This window comes from Monomorium pharaonis, chromosome 2, assembly GCF_013373865.1.
Source record: "Monomorium pharaonis isolate MP-MQ-018 chromosome 2, ASM1337386v2, whole genome shotgun sequence".
Lineage (NCBI taxonomy): Eukaryota > Metazoa > Arthropoda > Insecta > Hymenoptera > Formicidae > Monomorium > Monomorium pharaonis.
The window spans coordinates 28842144-28862175 of NC_050468.1; the positions used below are offsets into that span (position 1 = coordinate 28842144).

The following is a 20032-nucleotide window of genomic DNA, read 5'->3' on the forward strand; positions in this document are numbered from 1 at the left end:
ACGCTTGAATTCCGTTACTTTCTCGATTAGAGTTTGCAATTTTTCGACAGGGTCCTTGGAAACTTTCTTCGGCATTGTTCGATCAGCCTCCGTCGATTTTTCACTTGAAAAATGTACGCGCGTGATGAACCTCATTAATGGACCTCCGCTGATGCTTTTGTTACTTTCAAACACCAACATCGACGGCTTGAAATTGTCGTACTCGTCTTCGAGATACGATGGAGGACTTTTGCTAGGGGCTTTTTTACTTGGAGTTTTTCTGCCCGGTTGATACTTCTCTTGACCGATCTCGTCTTCATATTCTTCACCTTGAGGGAAGTAATCGTCATTGCTCTGCTTGTTACCGTGCGACTTTGAATCCTCAAATTTATAATCGCGAGATTTAGTGGCAAAATGCTTATCCAGTAAAGAAAAATCGAAACAATCTGTATGATTAATTGTCGAATTGGGATCTTGCTGGAAATCTTTGACATAGTTGATAAACTGTTCACGTGAATTGCTGATTGATAAAGAACGTCTTCTGGTTTGAATCTGATTGGCCTTGATCAGTTTTCCACTTTCAGCTATTTCTACCGCAGATTTCATCGATGAACTCGATCTCTCTCTTCTCTACAGAGAGACGACGACCAGAAATATAATTTTTGACAATTCGTTATTTATATTTGAATAATATCTTTTTTTATTGTAGGTGCTGTAGGATTTTGAACTTAAAGTAGTTAATTCAACGGAAAAAGAGGCAGAAGGGAGGTGGAGCCACAGCGATCACTTTTTGCGAACATTTTTTTAACTTATTGTTAGATATTTATTTCTTTAAATTAATTGCATGTAATTTTATTTTTAAAAAATACAAATTAAAATGTCTAAAAAATACAAGTTCTAATTTCATAATGTTTTATCAAATAATAGTGTATAAAAGAAAAATAATTAATTCCCTTTAAAAAATAAAATAAATATTTCGAAAGCTTACTTCGTCTGTTATTCCAGATTCTCCAACCCTGACAGTCAAATGATCTCCTTGTAGCTGTAATGAGAATATTATGTGATATCATATAATGATTTAATTAAAGTTTATCCAAAGTCAAAATCCATAATTAAAAAGATATAATTAAAAAATGTAATGCTGTATAAAACCACATTTATTATTATATTCACAAGTTTTACAATAAAGAGAGAAAGAGAGAGAAGACGTGTTATATACTTATATATTTCACAAATCTATAAAAACAACATATTTCCTCTTTTTAATTATCATTAAGTAATTTAAATACATTAACAGACTCGATAAATTAGATTTCCTTCCTAAATTATTCACTTTGAAATTAAGACGGATTTTTATGGTTAATATTTATTAATATTTGCTAGAAAAATTTTTTTAATTTGCCAAAATTAAATAATGTTCATGGAATGTTTTCAAGAGTCTTTCCGTTTTACGTCGTCTTCCGAACACTCCGGAACCTTTTTTACAGATGGACACGTTTTCTTCTCACATGGATCAACTTTCTTAATCTCTGAGCAATCAGGCTTCTTGATGTCTTCTTTCTTTTTTGTTACTTCTTTCTCCTTAATTTCTTCTTTCTTGTCTAACCTACATGGTGCCGCGTCGTGCAGTTTATAACAAGTTTGTTCTGGCTTCACGGGACGTTGTTCACGGCAAGGATCTTCTTCTGTTCTAGACATATTATCTTCTTTTTTCTGTTGACACGGGTCTTCTTGGATCTCCGCCTTTCGCTCGCGAGTTTTACGGCAATCGCGCGTACTCTTTCTATCTTTGCAAAGATCCTCTCTTCTAAATGTGTCATCCTTTTTCTGTCTACACTGGTCTTCTTGTATCTCCGTCTTACGCTCGCGAGTTTTACGGCAATCGCGCGGACTCCTTCTCTCTTTGCCACAAACTATGTTTTGTCTCCTCTCTGCTCGTTTTATTCTCTCAGAGCAATCAATCTTTTTTCTCCCGCATGTCTCTTCTTTCTTCTGATATATTCTCTCCCTCGTTTTGCACGATCTCTCTCTTTTCTTACAAATATCGTTCTTGTCTCTGTCCTTCTCCAAAGTAGTTCCCTTTCGCTGCTTGTAAAGCTTCTGTATCTTTTCCCGAATGCCGGCCTTCGGCTTTTCATCCTCGGGATCCTTCAAAGTTCTTTTCCGCAGCTTGCAAAACTCCTCTACCCTTTTCCGAATGCTGGGCTTCGGTTTGTCATCTTCGCAGTCCTTTGGCGCAAAGAGAATTGCGCGATTGGAAATTATGTCGGAAAACGGAATCATTTGGTTCACCGCAAAAATATTTTCCAAACAATACGAATCCGATGCGGCTGTCGAACGCAATCGGATTTTGGCGTGCAGGTCCGGCAGTATGGATTTGATTTTGGTACGTGTTCGCTGAATCCAATTTTCCTGTTCAACGACATTTAACGTATCGCCCGTCATTGTTTCGCTGTCGCGATTGAATAGAACTGCTACGCGATTATTTTCACGTTTTTTATTTGTAAAATTTAATGAAGACAAAGGAAATCTAATGTGACTGTAGAACTCGCGTAATAATCTCAGTTTATTATTCGATAGCGCCGCTGGTATCATCCAATCGATCGATTTCTCTACCGCTCTACAATATGTCTCTACATTTGGAAGTCCACGGACGTTTTTAAATTTCTTCATAAATCTTCTTGCTGACTTTTCATCATGATTCAACAAAGAGGTCGACAACGATTGATGGTCATTCTCTTTCACATGTGTAAGCGCGTTGCAGGACGAATGGTCGATTTTTTTCGTTTTCTTATTCGTTCGATGCTTCTTCGTGATTTTCGCTTCTGGAACGAAGTTTAGGTTGTACTTCTGAAACGACGGATACGTCGAGTCCAAGAGTCTCTTGCGACCAGCGGGGGTAGCGTAATTTCTTTGCCAGGTTTTCATGCTGGAACCTCTCTTGCCCAGGACTCTGACGTAAAGATGCATCCTGCCGCACGTGTTGCCCGCCTGAGGACAGACGGAGAGACGATTTCAAGATCAGTTCTCCTCGAGGCCCTTTTATAGATTTATTTGGCCTCTGGTCTTCAGCATCGATTAATTCTACTCGTAGATTAGCTAACTTTACATATCCCAATTTATATTTCGCTACTTTTTTTTAAATCAAATCTGAGCGTCGTCTCTTCAGTATGTGCGTCTTCAGGTTTTTAATGGCAGAATTTGAAATTTTATAATTATGTACCTGCGGCGCGCATCGTTGTATGTTTTTTAAGCAATCTTTTAAACAATTTCGATCGCACAAGAAAATCTTGTTAAATAAAGTGCCTAAAATTTGACGTTACGAATATGTATAAAGCTAATTTCTTCGATGACGCGCAATACCTTCCAGAAATAGTGGAAGTCGATACTGATCGTACGTCAGAAAGAAAAAGAAAGAGAGAGAAGAAAATTAAAGAGATCTTAAGATATAATAAACAACTCTAAAGGCATAGATGCTTTGATCTAGCTACTCTCTTAATTTTATGAGATTTAATAATTTTTATCTTGTCAATTTTATCTTATACTTGCTTGTACTAAAAAATCATTGTAATTTTATGAATTATTAATTTCATGAAAAGAATAACATTTGTTTTTTATTGTAAATTCGTATGTGTTGCATACTGAGCAGTTACGCAATTATATGCTCAATATAAGAAAAATTTTCTTGTCTTTGCAACAGCTTAGCACATTTTAAAATTAACCAGTGTTTATATAGGAATAGCTTTAAGTATCGCTGAACTTCTTAAAGTAAATAATTCTATCAAATAATTTTGGGTAGGATATAATTTTAACATCAAAAGTGTGAAACACATAAAATTACATTAAAATAATTTTTCAGTTTAATTATAAAAAGTTGATGTTATAAATGTTAAAGATTTTTTTTTTACCTTTGGCACTATTTCCTCAATAGGTATCAAAGGGCTATTAAATGCTGGTGCTTCTTCAGCTATTGGTAAACGATAAAGAGCTTCCACAAGTTTTTCTGTCTGACTCTATATAAAAATCAACACCGCTTTATTATATACTTTTTTACATTTAACATATACATATACATATATGTATATATGTTAAAATAAAATTTTATTTTATATGTTTAAATACGCGATAATTTTTTGTTTAATGTTTTAAATTTAATAATATATTTTTTTTAATATAATAAGTATCTATATATATATAAATAATAAAAATAAGGATTCTAAATACAGATAATTCTAGAAGAGGAAAAAAATTCAATATCTTAATATTAAAAACTTCAAAAAGTACTTTAATAATTTCATAAAATGTATTTTGTTACTTAATAATATTGACAAAACAAAATTATTGCACATAATTCATAAAAAAATTTAATATAATTAATATACTTTAATATTCAATAAATACATAAATAATAAAAAAGTTTATACTCTACCTTTCCATCATTTCCTTGATGATTATTATTTTCTGTTTGCTTCGCAGCATTTGAACAACTGCCTTCGCCTGAGCAACATTTCTGCGGCATTGTTAACGCTTCTGACGACTATTTAATTTATATTCATTTATAATAACAACTTGTGTCAATTTACATTTTATACTATGACAAACGAGAAACTTACGATAGGCTGCCCATTGAAGAAATAGTAATTCGGCAACGGTTTGTTGACAGCCGACACATTGTATAACGCAACAGCATTCAATTTAGCGCTATTTCTTAACAATTGGGATAGAGTTTGACTGATTCCTCCAGCGTCGTCAATTAGAGCAATCTAGACATTTTTAATTTCACAAATATATTCATAAAAAACATAAATAAATAGAAGACAACTCTAATGGAAATATGTAATGGAGTCGGGAAAGACATATCGAGTACAATACTACTAAATTGATACGTCAAAAGGCATTTAAATATTAAATACCTTAAAGTTCTTTTCGCCAATGTGGATCCAGCGTGACCCACAAGACTTCACGACAGATTTTGCTGCTCGGGAAAACATGATTAACCAAAATAACTTAGAAATTTTTGAACGCCTTCATCGGACGTCCGACATGTTCGAAATGAGTGAGCACACGGCGTTTGTTACAAAATAACATCGACTCTTTTAATTTCAACTGTTCTAATGTACAAAAATTAAGGTATCGATTATTAAGATATCGATTATGTAATTTTGGACTTGATGTCTAATTTATACAAATATATATATAAATAATGTAACTAAAAATGCTTAAACAAAATAAAGTAATAAAATATTAAATATTTTTATCAAATTTATAATTATAAAAAATTGAAATTAGCTCAACTTTAGAATATTAAAGTAAAATAATTTTATTCATAACAAAATTCATAACAAAATCCATTCATTTCTTTTATTTACTTTTATATAATTAAAATAATAAGACAAGACACAATTTAACTTATTATTATACATAATTAATGTTGCATTCGTATTTTATACTACATAATACACGCACAGTCATCTAGTATTGTAACAAGAAAACAGAAACTCAATAAGATCATATTAGGTATATACACCATTGGATATAGCCGTTTCTGTTACCGATTACTACTCTACTAGTCCACTGAAATACCAACAACTGTTCATACAGAAGTTCATTTATATCATTGAGTGATATTATAATATTATCGAGTTGTTCTATTTCTACGGTCTAAAATATAATTTACCTTCTTACCATTAAAAGTAGGAATTATAAAATTATTGATTAAGGACAAAAACGTACACTACCCTAATTAAGATAATGTTGTCTATTTTACCGATAAAAATATCATTTTTGTTATACTTCGCTTTGGGACTTTACAGAATTCCCTTTACACAATTATTAATTTTCAATATTAAACTATTGATTTTTTGGTCTTTTTTATAATTATTTTCTTCAGATTATTCATTATTTCTTATTTATATTATTTTTATATGGCAATTAAAATTATATAACTCTCATGATCTAAAGACTCTAAAGACAGGAGAAAACAAGAAAAAGAGATAGATTTCCTTCTTATCGACTTTTAATTGAATGTGGCGACCAAAACTATCAATTTGTCAAAATATTTATTACAAAAGTTATTCAGACTATGCACACAAAATAAAGACACAAACGATAGAAAATAAATAAATAATGTTGAATTATTAGAATCATTAAAATTAAATTTAAATTAGCCTAATTTAAAGAACATAATGTTTGACAAATTTTGTACATCTCTTTGTGAAGCGACGTAGGAGCGTGTGTAGGAATCTATTAATATTTCATAAATCATATATGTATTTTAAATAGGTATGTGTATATGTACCTATATGTATAAGTCGCGTTCAATAAAAAAAACTGACGACGCCAGCGTCACCTAAATAAATAAATACCTAGATAAATAAAAACCCTACATAAAAAAAAACTCTTTAGACATATTTCGAACAAATAGACATTATATTTTTATTTAAAACAAAAAAAAAGAACTATAGAAAATATGGAAAGAGAGAGACATGGGTACAGGATTTTGTTCGAAAGGGAGGGGTGTTATAAATACTGTTAATAAACACAGCAATTTTTTATGTTAATGCAATGCTTTTTTGATTAATGAAAAAAAAAATATTTTACGTAAAACAAAAAAATTTACTCATAGTTAAAAGTAAAATCGTATTGTATAATTAAAGTAAAAAATGAATAATAAATTTCAGAGAAGGATAGAGTTTAATCCCCCATGGGTACGCCCATAGAAAGAAATATAAATAGAGGTAAAATAACATCTTTTCATTCTAATTATTTAATTTACTTGTGTTTTTTATATTTCATATAAAATTTATATAGTATTCTACACTGAGAAAAAAATATATAATATTTACAACTATAATTGCATAGTAAAATAATTATAAAGTTAGAAATGTTATTTTTATAGTAATTATTACTATAATATTGGTAATAATAACTTTAATTTATATTGTTGAATAACTATAAAATATAGTTGAGGTGCCAGTGGACCATAAATTTATAGTTGGTTTAAACTATATTATAGTTCTCATAACCATAATATTAGTTTATGTAACTTATGATATGGTTGCTATAAATCAAAATTAAAATTTTTTTACACTTTTATAAAAATTTTATACACTAGTTGTAGCATAAAATGATCATTATAAGCATTTACCATAAATATATAATTATTATTACCAATATTATAGTAATAATTACTATAAAAATGATATTTCTAACTATAATTATTTTACTATGCAATTATAGTCGTAAATATCATATATTTTTCTATCAGTGTATGTAAAGGAGAAGAAATTTTAGAGAAGAAAATACATATATAAATAGCTTTTTTAAAATTTAATTACTTAATTTACTCATATATAATACCAGAGAATATTCCATAAAACAATTTAGAAAAAGATCAAAATAAATGGCTTTCTTAATTTTAATTGCTTAATTTATTCATATCTTTACATTTTTATACCATGTAATATTCCATAAAATAAAAGAAAAAAACTTTTAGAAAGATATAAATAAATAACTTTTTAATTTAAAAAATTAATTTAATTGCATTTTTATATATAGTATACATACTATATATAATGATATATCTTATACAGTATATTTTCAATATTCCATAAAACAATTAGAACATTTAATAATTAAAACATACATTTCATTCCGATACGTACATACATTTTATTAATAAACAATGTAATAAATGTACAAAGTAAAATTCAATATCGTATTTATTAAGTTAATAGACAAGCACATCACACTATCATTTCCGGATTAGTAACCTTCGTCAGAACAGGTGATGTTATAGGCGGGATACTTTTTTTTCAATAATTCAACCGACACTTCATGATCAGCTTTGCCAAAACCCTGTGAACAGAATCAACGATCGAAAATGATTAACCACGTTACATTCTCCAAAAATGCTGTTGTGTCATTCATAATTTTTACACAATAAAGTTTAGGAATTTATATTTTATTAATTAACATATTCGCTAGCATAATAAACTGCTCGGTAATAATTGTTTTAAGAAGATAGACCTCGCATTATTTTCAGTTTTACGTGAAGTGTACATATACGCATGACATCTCTACACCTGTCGCGCATAGTTGCAGCAATGCGCAAAAAGAAAAAGCATAAAAAGAAAATAAAGAAAGTGGAAATTAAGCTTCCGGATATACTCTTTTAGATAAAATGCTGCTGACAAACTAAAGGGTGCGCCATTTTAAATGCAAGTGACAGTAAAAAAGAAAAAGATTTTCAGACGGGCAAAAATAATTTCTGACTTTAAAAGAAATATAATATAAATATGCTAAATAGCGCAAGTGAACAAATTAATAGATTTGCTTATAAGGATTATAATATTTATATTTATATTAATATATAAATATACTAATACATAAATAAATTATAATATTGTGCTAAAAGATTCTTGTAATTGATTTTGCACAAGAGTCATAATTATATAAAATATTTTACAGTTTCTAAATGTATATTTTTAGTTTCTAGAAGTTAATAGAAAAAAAAGATCGTTATAGGTACATTTTATACAGATAAAATAATAATTCGATACTTTTTATTTCTCCGGATATGACATTGCTACTCTTTTTGCGCAAATTTTACGATATTGCTAAGGCACTCCGTGTTCCCACGAGATCAGATATATAATCTTCAAGAACTCAAATAAAATGCGCGTCCATTGCTCGTAACTATCACTAAAACAGAGCACCAAAGTTGAATGTTAAAATTGCTCTCCCCCGAGCGTTGCTGGATTTAAAGAGAATCGTCTTTAAACATACAATATTCCCCTCGCACTTCCATTTGGGTAAACCTTAATTTTTTTTTAATATATGCGAATCTTCTCGAATCTTCCTTAAATCTCGCGCTTTAAAAAATATCCTTTTGTCAATCTCGCGCAGCTGTCGTAAATATGAATTATTCGTCTTCCAAGACAAATTGCGAAATCCAATTTAAATTCTCGAATAAATGATCTGGAACGCTTCCGCCGCTTTAAGATATTGATTCATAACGATATCCATATGGCCATATTAAATATTTCCTCTGAAATAGGATGAATATGCTGCATCGTATTAGAGCGTTCATATTTCACAGCTTCGCGATATCTATCGCGTACTTAATTTACTTTATTTACTAAAGACAATAGTAATTTGAAATCATCTTTATTTTCATAATTTATGACTTACGATATGTTACAGATATGCGATTTACAAAATAATGCATTATGTGCGATTGCAATCATTCTTAAAAATCATAGTAATTGCATTGTAATTTTTTTTCTTATATTTTGAACTGTGCATGTAATTTTATTTAAAAAATCCATCTGTTATTACGCGTTAGTAAAAAAAACCGCGACATAAAAAGAATTGTATATATAGAATATTTTATTATACGAAATACTAAATAACTATCATAATATTATATTAATACCACAAATTAATAAAACATCTAAAATTACTAAATTTAAAAAAGTAAAAACTAAATTATTATAATTATATATGTTTATAACTGTATACAAATGTTTATTAACAACATAAAACAAATACGAACTTTCATATGTTATTGAAAATAAAAACTTGTACACAATCATAATAGTTTCAAACTTATATTTTTTCTTAGTTCTACACTATTAAATATCACATTCTAAAAGTTTTCACGAATTAATAAAAAAACAAATTTCAAACAGATTAATTATGCCTAATGTTAAAAATAAAAACATTTAATAATGTGTATTCATAACATTTAAATAATAATATAAGATAAAGATAACTTTTGTTTTTTTATACTATTCTTCTATATAAATATTTAAAGAATAAATACTTAATTATTTGATTTTTAGCTGCATTTGCGATGATAAATCGCATGCGATTTCATGATTAAAAATTCAATTGCATATCACATTGCAATTAAAAAAAAAATCGCAATGCCAGCGATAAATCGCAAAGTCACATATCTCTACTTGCGACCAAATTAAAATTATACAACTCGTTGTATAATAAGCTCAACGCAGTATTAAAACTTACATTGAGCCATGATTACTAGTACCTCTGACGTAAAGGATTTTGTCGAAGATAGGATTAAAATAAGCAATTAAAATAAACTGCTTGAATGAATAAAGCAAAATATTAAAAATTCTAAAAATAAAATTTAGATTAATAAAAAAATGTTTGTGCGATTTAATAGTCAACATAGCAATACAGCAGTCTTATAAAATTTATGTGAAAAAAAGAAGAAATGAAGAAAATATTGTCCCAACAAGATAAAAGAATTCGCAAATGAAAAACCTACCTAAAGTTTGATCTAGCTCACCGCGCCTAGCGCATCGTTAAATTAAATGATACTGTATGTTAAAATAAAAACTTATGATTACCGCCCGAGTTTTTGCAACACGCCTGTAATAATTGGCTTAGACTATTTACGCGCGAGATGCTACCATAAATACTGTGTAGTATGGCTCGATAAAATCCAGTGCGACGTTACGGAAGTCGACGAACATTTCCGAGTTTACGTAAATGCAATTGCAATTTTACGCTTGGAGGTCAATCGAGCTAGCTTCAAGGTTTATAGCATTTATGCGCTTTGAAGCATTCCGCGGAGGATAATATAAAATAGCGACATTTTTTTATTACTGAGAAACAAAATATTCGTTTTAATATCAATTTACTGTATTAATAAATAAATATTAATTCATTAAAAGTTTTACTAAAAAAAACACGTTTTAGAAATCTTGAGTTTAAATTAAAGAACATCATGTGAGGGGACATCATTTGAATTATTTTCCCCACTGTTTCCATTATTTAATAAATGTTTGTGAGAAGTAAGAACTACTTGCTAAGAGAAATTTGTTTTACATACACAATTCTAGCTGATAAAACGTGCGTAACTTTCTATTCGATTATGTTTTGCGTCAGACGAATTCTCTCGGACGTACAAATTTAATCTACTGAAGTTCGACATATGATGCCGCGTGGGCGTGAAACTCGTGACGAACAACAATATAGGGGTGAAAATGTTTATGCGTCGTTAATTATAGGGATATTGCGACGCGTATTTCTCTATCCACGTTTGAAACATCCACCTAACATCAAGCCATATTATACCTCACTTTGACATTCGTATAAACCGATTGTCAATCTTGCTCGATAGATACAAACATTAATTCCGATTAACGAAGTCGTTCATGTGGGAAATGTAGAAAATGAAAATGAAGTACTCATGCAACGCGCAATATACAATGAATAATGATAAAACTCAATTAGAAAATACATATGATGACAATTGGAATGTTACTAAAACTGAACAGCTGTTATTTCGGAGCTGGATAGAACAAAGTGGATAAAATAGTAGAAAAAAAATCTGTCAATTATTTTATTAGTATCTATGAGAAATCATGTGTAAAAAAAAATAAGATATTTTACATCAGTCAAATCACAGACGCAAAATTGATAAAAAATTAATAAATTCCGCTGAATTCTCTGAGACTCACTTGCGAATATCCATAAACTTTGATGATCTTCTCGTCGGGGTCGTGCTCAATTCTTCCACCGCCTACGCAATTCGCCTTCAGACCGGCGTGTTTCTTGATTTGTTCGCCTACCTCATCAAATATATCAGCTGAAACATAAATGAAACAACTTATACATTGATAGAGTTTGGTATAAATTTTAATACGTATACGTATACTTCTTTATTTTTAATAAATTTTACACACATTTCTTCAGAGTTAATAAAATTTATTAAAAACAAAGAAATATATACTTTCAAATAGTTGAAACTATTTATTAAATCTAAAAAAATTTTTCTCTCTGTATACAAATTAATTAGGTGGATTATTATGAAGCAATGAGCATAAGTAGTTTATAGCATTAACAAATATAATGCTATTATAGATTCATATCTTCATTAGGTTAATACTACATTATCCAAATTTTATTAAACAATTGTAAAAAAATTAATGCCATTTAATTTACAATTTTGGATTTATTGTATATATGTGTATGTATACACACACACACACACATATATATATACATATAGTTATATGACAATTTAAAATAAAAAATGCGCAATTTAATTACTTAACAATAGTCTTATTTAATCATATTACACATTATCTAATCTTATATAATCACGAAGCTAATTGGAAGTTTATTGTATACTACAAATTCATCAAATATTATAATTTTTTAGGGAAAACTCGATTCGAAGTAAAAACTCTTGTTCGTGACACATTTCAACAAAAATTCATGAAAGGCATCAAATTGAAAGATTCACTGGTCTGTTAACAAAATTAGATTGAAAGGTGTTTTTAAATAAAATTGCAACAAACCGCCTATTTTATTTCATCTCCGTTTTATTTAAATAAAAACATCTGAAAATCTGTGTAAAAGACGGTGACATTATGACAGAATAATATTAAATAAACGAGATAATCTTATATACAATCTTAAAACATAATTATCCGGACACAAGATTAGCGAGAGTTTAATTTTATATGAAAAATCAATACTTTTGATAGAAATATAAAGATTTTCACTTTCATAATTCCATCAAAAGAAATTATAATATTTGCTGACTTTATAGCATAAAATAAACTCTCGAATCCTGTGTGCAGAAATTAGTTTCGTCACTGCATGCTTACGATAACGACAACTTCACTGTGGCGTACACGGTAAGACACGATATCCTCGGGCATAACTCTGTAAGCTTATATTATTCCTTAAAAATATCCGACGTATATTTTCCGAGTAATGCTTGCGTAGCGCAACAGAGAGATACGTTTAAACGACAAACTCCAATTCAAGTACAAACAACAAAGCTTAAAGGGGAGATTTAACGAACGCGCAGCGAAAAACGTGCGTGGAAAATAAATAGATATATCGTTATTACAATTTTCTGTTTCGAGAAGAGGCAAAGACGACAGCCGTGATTTTCTGCTTAATCGGCCACCGCTTTCGTCTCAAAAATTGTTGAAAACCTGTGTCGTGCAAAGTACCGATGTAAATGACTGTCGAGAATGCTTCCTCCCGTCCCATCCGGGTGGTTCTTATACGACCGACATTATCGCAAATTGCACGTCCTTCGACAAACGACATGCGAGCGCCCCTCGTTTGAAACACGATACGGATCCGCGACAAAAATTCGAACGCGCGTATAGGTATAGGTAAGTGTCGGGGGGGTCAATCAAACACCATTGTGCGTCACCGCGGTATGCCCCACCCGATACGTAAAAGTTGAAAGAAAGGACTTAGTATCGATCCGCGGAAAAAACGAGAAAACGTGCGTGTGGGCGCATACCACGTGTAAGAAACGTTGTTTGAAACAACGACGCTTTTATACGCGCTATACGCACGCTGAAGTGCGTGCGGTGGACGCCAAGTGAGACAAACGATAAAGAGGAGCATTTTCCAATAAAAAAGCCCGAAACAGAGCGCGAAATGCATCACGCAAAACTCATAAAAAGCTGTCATCGCGGCGCAACACAAATTTCTATTATTTATCGACACACGCTATTTTTCGTGGGTAACTCGAGGCTTTCGCTTTCATACATCTTTCGCTTCGAAAATGCAAAATGTGTTACTTTTAAATTTTACATTCTTTAAATGTTATCAGGGTAACATAATTATATAATTAATGTTATAATATAATGCAAAAAATGACATATTTATATAAAGTGATATATAAATATGTAAGATAAAAATATTTCGAGGCACACAGTGACATTTAGAAATAATATAAAACTTGATACAAAATTAAATGTAGTATAAATTTAAAATAAAATTTGCGTAACTTTAAATTAAATTTATATTTCTTTTAATATTATTTCTAAATATAACGCTTTACCTCGGCACAGAATACGACAGCTTCGAAAATTCGTAACATATTACTGTAAAAAACATAAATAACGAGAAGCAAACGAGAATCATTTTTCACTTCCTTGAAAAATGATAAAATATACAAAATACAACTTGAGAACCGAGAATTCAAGAAATTGAAAACTTTTCAAAATCAACTTTCGCGAACTTTCTTTTTTATTTCTGCTTTAGAAAGCTTGGATAATACTAATACAAATTCAATATTGCTAGATAGAAAAAGTGTAACAAAATAATAATACAAAAAGATGTATAACAATACTTATACTTCCTTTATTCCATAAACATTTCTTTTCTCTTACTCGTTTACTTTGATGAACGGAGAATCTTTGTATTCCATTGTTATGAAATAAGCAGGTTTCGTAACAAGCGACGCACCTACTCTGATTGAATTATGCGGTTGCTTCTCGGGACAAACGATATATTCTGGATGAGACATTCTATACAAAATCTATAAAAAAATATCTCTGTTTTCCACGAAAAAACTTTTAACTTTCAACTGCTAAAGAAAGTATCTGTAGTAAACATAACTACACGATTCATACAATCCCCTTTTCTGTGACATAATAATTAACAAAGTAAATTGTACTTTAATAAACGCACAACTTTTTTATTACTCAGCAACATTATAATTTCATAATTTTTGTAATTATTACGTAATTATTAAACGACTTATTCACTAAGTAAGCTTTCAAGAATATTTTATTTATAATTGTTTCTCAACTAAAGTATTAAGATATTTGTTATATAGAATTTAATGGATAATATCAGAACCATAAGTCATATTCTAATTTATATCTGATAAATAAAAAAATATGCGTAATAAAATGTAAATCAAAGGAGATTTTCTCCTTTGAATTTCTATAAAGATTTGTCAGCTACGATAACAATTCAAATAGCTTGAATAAATTACATGTTAGAACAACATAACGTTCTTTATTCTTCATAAAACCTTTGCAAATCACATTAATGAGTTTCCACAACGTGGTGTTTATGGAAACAATGAGGGCGAGTATTTCGTGTCCCTCCTGAAACACAAAAAAAGGGACAAGAAAAGACCATCGACAAGGGAAGATCGGAACAGTCAGTTTCACGTCCGTCTCTGTGTTCATTAGCCTTTAATTTCTACGAAAAACCGCATATATCTTGTTCTTCCGGATCTATATGTTGCCCATTAAGAGTCCTCTCTATCTCCCCATTCAGAAAACGAGAAGAACAAAAGGTGAAGGTAAAAGGGCGTACGCAAGGGAATTCGCTCGGAGGCATTCGTAAAAGGTGAGAGATAATAGGAGAAATGGAGACCAAAGTGCAGAAATCAGCACAAATGGAGAAACATCTTTAAACATAAAGAGAGAGTACCATTTTATTGTCATTTGCCAAACTAATTCCTATAACGCTAAACAAAATATACACTTCATTGATTGTTTCACCCAATAAGGTTCCTTTTAAAATAGGAACTTGTAGAGATCTTCACAGAATTCCAAATCCTTTCACACAGTCAAAGTACACACAAAAATAAAGAGAAGTAAAAAAAATTTCATGTCAATAGCAACAATTTATTTTTTATTTTTAAATGTTAAGAATTTCTTGTGTAACTTTATATAAAAGAAATTTTAATTCTGTAAAATCATTTAAAAGTGATTTAAAAATATTTCATAAGATTTTTTTTTTAACTACTTTGCTCTAACCTTTTGTAGGCTTTTAATTTCAGTTCCAATTGTACGATATTGTTTGTATATGTTGTCCTTAGGGCAGCATAGTCTTATTTTGTACATATACAAATATCGTAAATTTTGTATATTAATCAAATACCGTAAATAGCAATTATCGACAATGACGTATTATAAAAATATTTTTTTTTGTTTTTGATATAAACTTGATTATGTCCCCTATTTCGTGCATATCTTAATTCTGTAAACAAATTTTACAATTTGATAAAGTTGAAAATTTATTAAAAGATTAGTTTAAAACAGAGAATGTCGATAAAACAAATGATTTTTTTAGAATCCCCTAAAAAAATAATTTGCTCAATTTTTGCTTCGAGACTTCAGCATGTCAAACTTGAAATAATTTTCCTGTAGAATATTATATGCAAATGATTTTAGTATTAAATAAATTATTTTAAAGCCAATCAATAAATCAATCACTTTAAACGGATACAACTCTAAGATAGTTTAACATATTACATCGACATCAAAATCTCTCATCGTCATTCGACGTCTGTTTTCGTCGGTAACTAGCCGCTAGCAATGTCAAGAAGTTTGACAAGTTTATACGGAACTTGTTAGAAGAGACGCAATTGCAGATTGACAAAACCAGACCTTCCTTAAACGATATCTGTGTAACTTTATACTTCTCTTTGTTGATCTATTATTTTCCCAATAACAATTTGCGACAAAAGAAATAAACAGGAACTTTCAAATAAACGTTCAAATAAAACGCCAGTTTCAAAGCCAGTGTCAAGCTGTTATGTCCGACATTTCTGTCGATAATTTTTAAACAACGATACAGTAGTTTTGATGGGTATTTGTGCGTTTTCACTCTTTTCACTCTGTTTTCGAATATTTCTCGCAGTCTATACTTCAATCTGCTTATCGGCGACAATGGACATACGTCAGAAGTTAATAGAAATCGATGACAAAGCATGCCCCTGAGTGGGCACTAAAAGCACGAACCGGTAACGCACTAAGTGCGAAACACAGTATAACAGAGTAAATATGATGTGGATGTGTTTGATATGACATACGTATAAAATACGAGAGCGAGAAAAAGAGAGAGAGAGAGAGAGAGAGAAAAAGAGAGAAAGAGAGAGAGAGAGAGAGAGAGAGAGAAGCATAAGGAGAGAAATTGTATAGGCTTCCGATACAACATAGAGTTAATCAGCTTGCAGTAAGTTTCTAGAGCGATGGAAGTTCTGAAACTACAGAGAGCAAATTCACATCAATTATGGCCGCAAAGGGACGCGTAGAACGATTGGCAGAAATATCAACGGCGCATCGTGCATAAAATATCGTAGCGTTAATATTTCAAGATATTTTTTCCCGGTAGGTAGACATGTCATGAAAAAGCAAGCAAAGCTCAAAAAGCCCGAATTAATTACTCTTCCCACCCTCCCTCTCTCTCTCTCTCTCTCTCTCTCTCTCTCTCTCTCTCTCTCTCTCGCTCTCTCTCCTCTTTCTTCTCTAAAATATAATTTGAACCCTGAAATTAAAATTGACATAACATAGTATAAGCCAAAAATATCTAGATGTTTATTAATACATGCTATAACGTAATTATTAAAATTATCACACTTCAAGTTTACGTTATCGTGATGTCTACAAATAATTCTGATATATCAAATAATCTGCACTGACAGAAATGAATATTTAATTCAAACAAATAGTTATTTAAATAGTACTAATAGCCAATTTTATTAAAAAATTAATGATATTTATTTCGAAGTAATATTTTCTATCATTTAAAAAATGTTATTTGTTTGAAATAAATATTATTAATTTTTTATGAAATATGTTATTAGTAGTCAAATAACTATTCAAATAACTATTTATATGAATCAACTATCCTTATTTCTCAGTATGGTAATGACTAAAAATACTTTGCAAAATCGCTACAAAATATCAAACGATAAAAATGAAAGAGGAAACCAATGATAAATCAAAAGATTTCCATAATATTTAAATTTTCAATATGAAATCTGCCTAGACATTTCGTCAAACTAAAATTTTAAGGGAGAATACATACATTAGTACAAGAGAATCTAAATAATGTTTTGAATTAAAGGATAGAAAAATGTCAGCTGTTTGACTCACTGAAATGTAGATACAGTCAGTTCAATAAAAGTTATTTGTTATTTTCTTACAGAACTACAAATCATCATAATTTTTTAATATGTATAATGATAGATACATGTTTATGTTTGTGGGCCATACAGGATAAGTTAGGGTATGATGGCCATACGGAGAAGATAACTAATGGCTACAATTTCTCCAAATAATTGCTAAATAATATGTTCTTGTAATTATTTTCAAAGATAATATTTACTGTGGTTTATGCTACTATTCGAAATAACAATATCATGGATATTATATCACGTTTTTACTTTTACTGCCTGCAAAGTTTTTCATGCGTTCATTAAAACAACGTCAAATAAATTACAATTGAGCTATCACAATTAACGTTAAACTCATAACGAAGATATGTAAATTGTAATATGTAATTACATCTTTTGTTTCCTTTTCTATTTTTAAAATAAATGCTGTGACTATCTTTCTCTCATAGTTTAGGTAAGATGTAAAAAAGACGAGAATTAAGTTGCGCATCTTATATTTTAAATTCAATATATCAGATATTTTTTTGTACTAACAATAAGTTAAATCTGTTAAATAGTTGCTAAACTTATATAAACATTTATTATTAAAAATGCTTAAAAACAAAATTAAATATTAAAATAAAACTAAATATTAAATTATAAGTTTTTTTATTATCTCATAAATGTTAAGTACATAAAATATGTATGACCAACTTTTTTATAATACTATGGCCACCTTTTCCTTAAAAGTTAAAGATGGCCAATCTTATTTTGTTATTATAAAATTTTTATTAAGTATTTTTTTCTTTAATGTAGATAGTATTACATGCTTTAAGCCTTAGTAAAGTAATATACCAAAGGCTATTAAAAAATAATAAAAATAAAAGTATGTCTTTTGCATTTTTAAAGAACCTATGGCCATTATAGCTGAGTTTACCCTACATATGGTTTATGTCTGACATTTGTAAAAAAGATTACAATAAAAAGTATATAATACTCATTATACAGTAGAGATACAAGAAAAAAATAAGGTGGAAGTATTAAAATGCACAATATACTTGCTAGACTTGATAGTCAATTAAAAATTAAACAGTGATAAAGGCTATGAGGAAAGAAATATACATATAACATCCCGCGATCAATAATAATCTAAAATAAAAATACCTTTTTGTAACATTATACATAAAAATTGCTCTAAAGCCAAACAGATCTACTAAAATTATTGAAAGAGCAGGCGAATAGATTTATTAACATATACTAATAACATACTAGTAAACATATTATAGACATAATAATAATATAGATGTATTAAATATGTTGTGCTTTAATAAGAATAAGTAGTTTCTTTAAAACAATTGTCAATTGTTTAAACAGATTGTAAGTTAGATATTAAGAATATGATTATTGACGATGACTACCCTAGGACAAAAGTAATTTACAGAGCTTGACCGAGGCAATTTCTTTCTTGCAGATCAATGACACCGATTTGCGCTCGTTGCAACGAGTGGTCCAAGACACGCAATTCCATATTACATGATCGTAGCAACTTAACAAAAACAAGCAACAGGATACGCGTAATTAATGCAGCGTCACCGTGATATGACATAAAAGTTTATTATTAGCAGGCAGTTACCAAAGAATAATAATTTTGCGAATGAAAATTAATGTTTCGTACAATAACATTAGCATAATAATTATAATAATTATAAACTGTAAATTGTACAAATTTAAACTCGAGTTCAAAGAGATTGCAAGATGAATTTTGATTTTAGGTTTTAATCTTTATAAAGTTCGGAAATTACGTTGCAAAATTGACAGCTGATAGAGAGAACGCTGAAAGCTAGGACGTGAAAGCTTAGAGATCGGTAAGTTTACGTACATCATATAAGTTCATGTTTCAAATTGCCATATTTGGATTGATGTAAAAAAAATAAAAATAAAAATTTTCTCGTGCCACATCACTCGGTGAAAATCATATGAGATAAGATTAATACAACTTGAAATTTTTAAACTCTCTAACATCTTCCACTAACATCGCATTTATAAATATTTACTTCGAAAGAATTAACTTCCTAAGTAAAGAAAAGTGTTTCCTCGTTTGAAACAACGGATTATTTGAGACAACAACCACCATCCGACCACTCCATGTAAGCTGAAACAAATGGCTTTGTGCCAGATCTATTCCCGCGTTGGCGGGAAATTAAGATGTATCATCGGCGATGATGCATGCGCTCCCCCCCCCCCTCTCTCTCTCTCTCTCTCTCTCCGCAAAATGTGAATTGTATCATAAATCATATCTAACGAAACAATGACCAAGTAATGACACACAAGCAATTAATATTTCTCATTACACCAAGGATAAAA

The 20032-nt window shown here is 29.8% G+C and overlaps 2 protein-coding genes across 2 annotated transcripts in view; both read right to left on the minus strand.

Annotated features, from left to right (window-relative positions):
• Nucleotides 1-1236: 1236 nt before the first annotated feature.
• LOC118644599 lies at nt 1237-6851 on the minus strand. Its single transcript, XM_036283456.1, has 5 exons — nt 4893-6851; nt 4593-4742; nt 4409-4516; nt 3888-3992; nt 1237-2970 (listed from the first exon to the last, which is right to left on the minus strand). The coding sequence occupies exons 1-5, from the start codon at nt 4968-4970 to the stop codon at nt 1411-1413; spliced, it is 2001 nt and encodes a 666-aa protein (XP_036139349.1). The 5' UTR covers nt 4971-6851; the 3' UTR covers nt 1237-1410.
• Nucleotides 6852-7625: 774 nt separating this feature from the next.
• The window catches only part of LOC105834099 (sex-regulated protein janus-A), a 90415-nt gene continuing 78008 nt past the window's right edge, over nt 7626-20032 (minus strand). The window contains exons 3-4 of the mRNA XM_028194685.1: nt 11472-11599; nt 7626-7836 (exon numbers count right to left, since the gene is read on the minus strand). Of these exons, the coding sequence (XP_028050486.1) occupies nt 7744-7836; nt 11472-11599 (221 nt within the window). The 3' untranslated portion in view covers nt 7626-7743. The remainder of the gene's footprint in view (nt 7837-11471; nt 11600-20032) is intronic.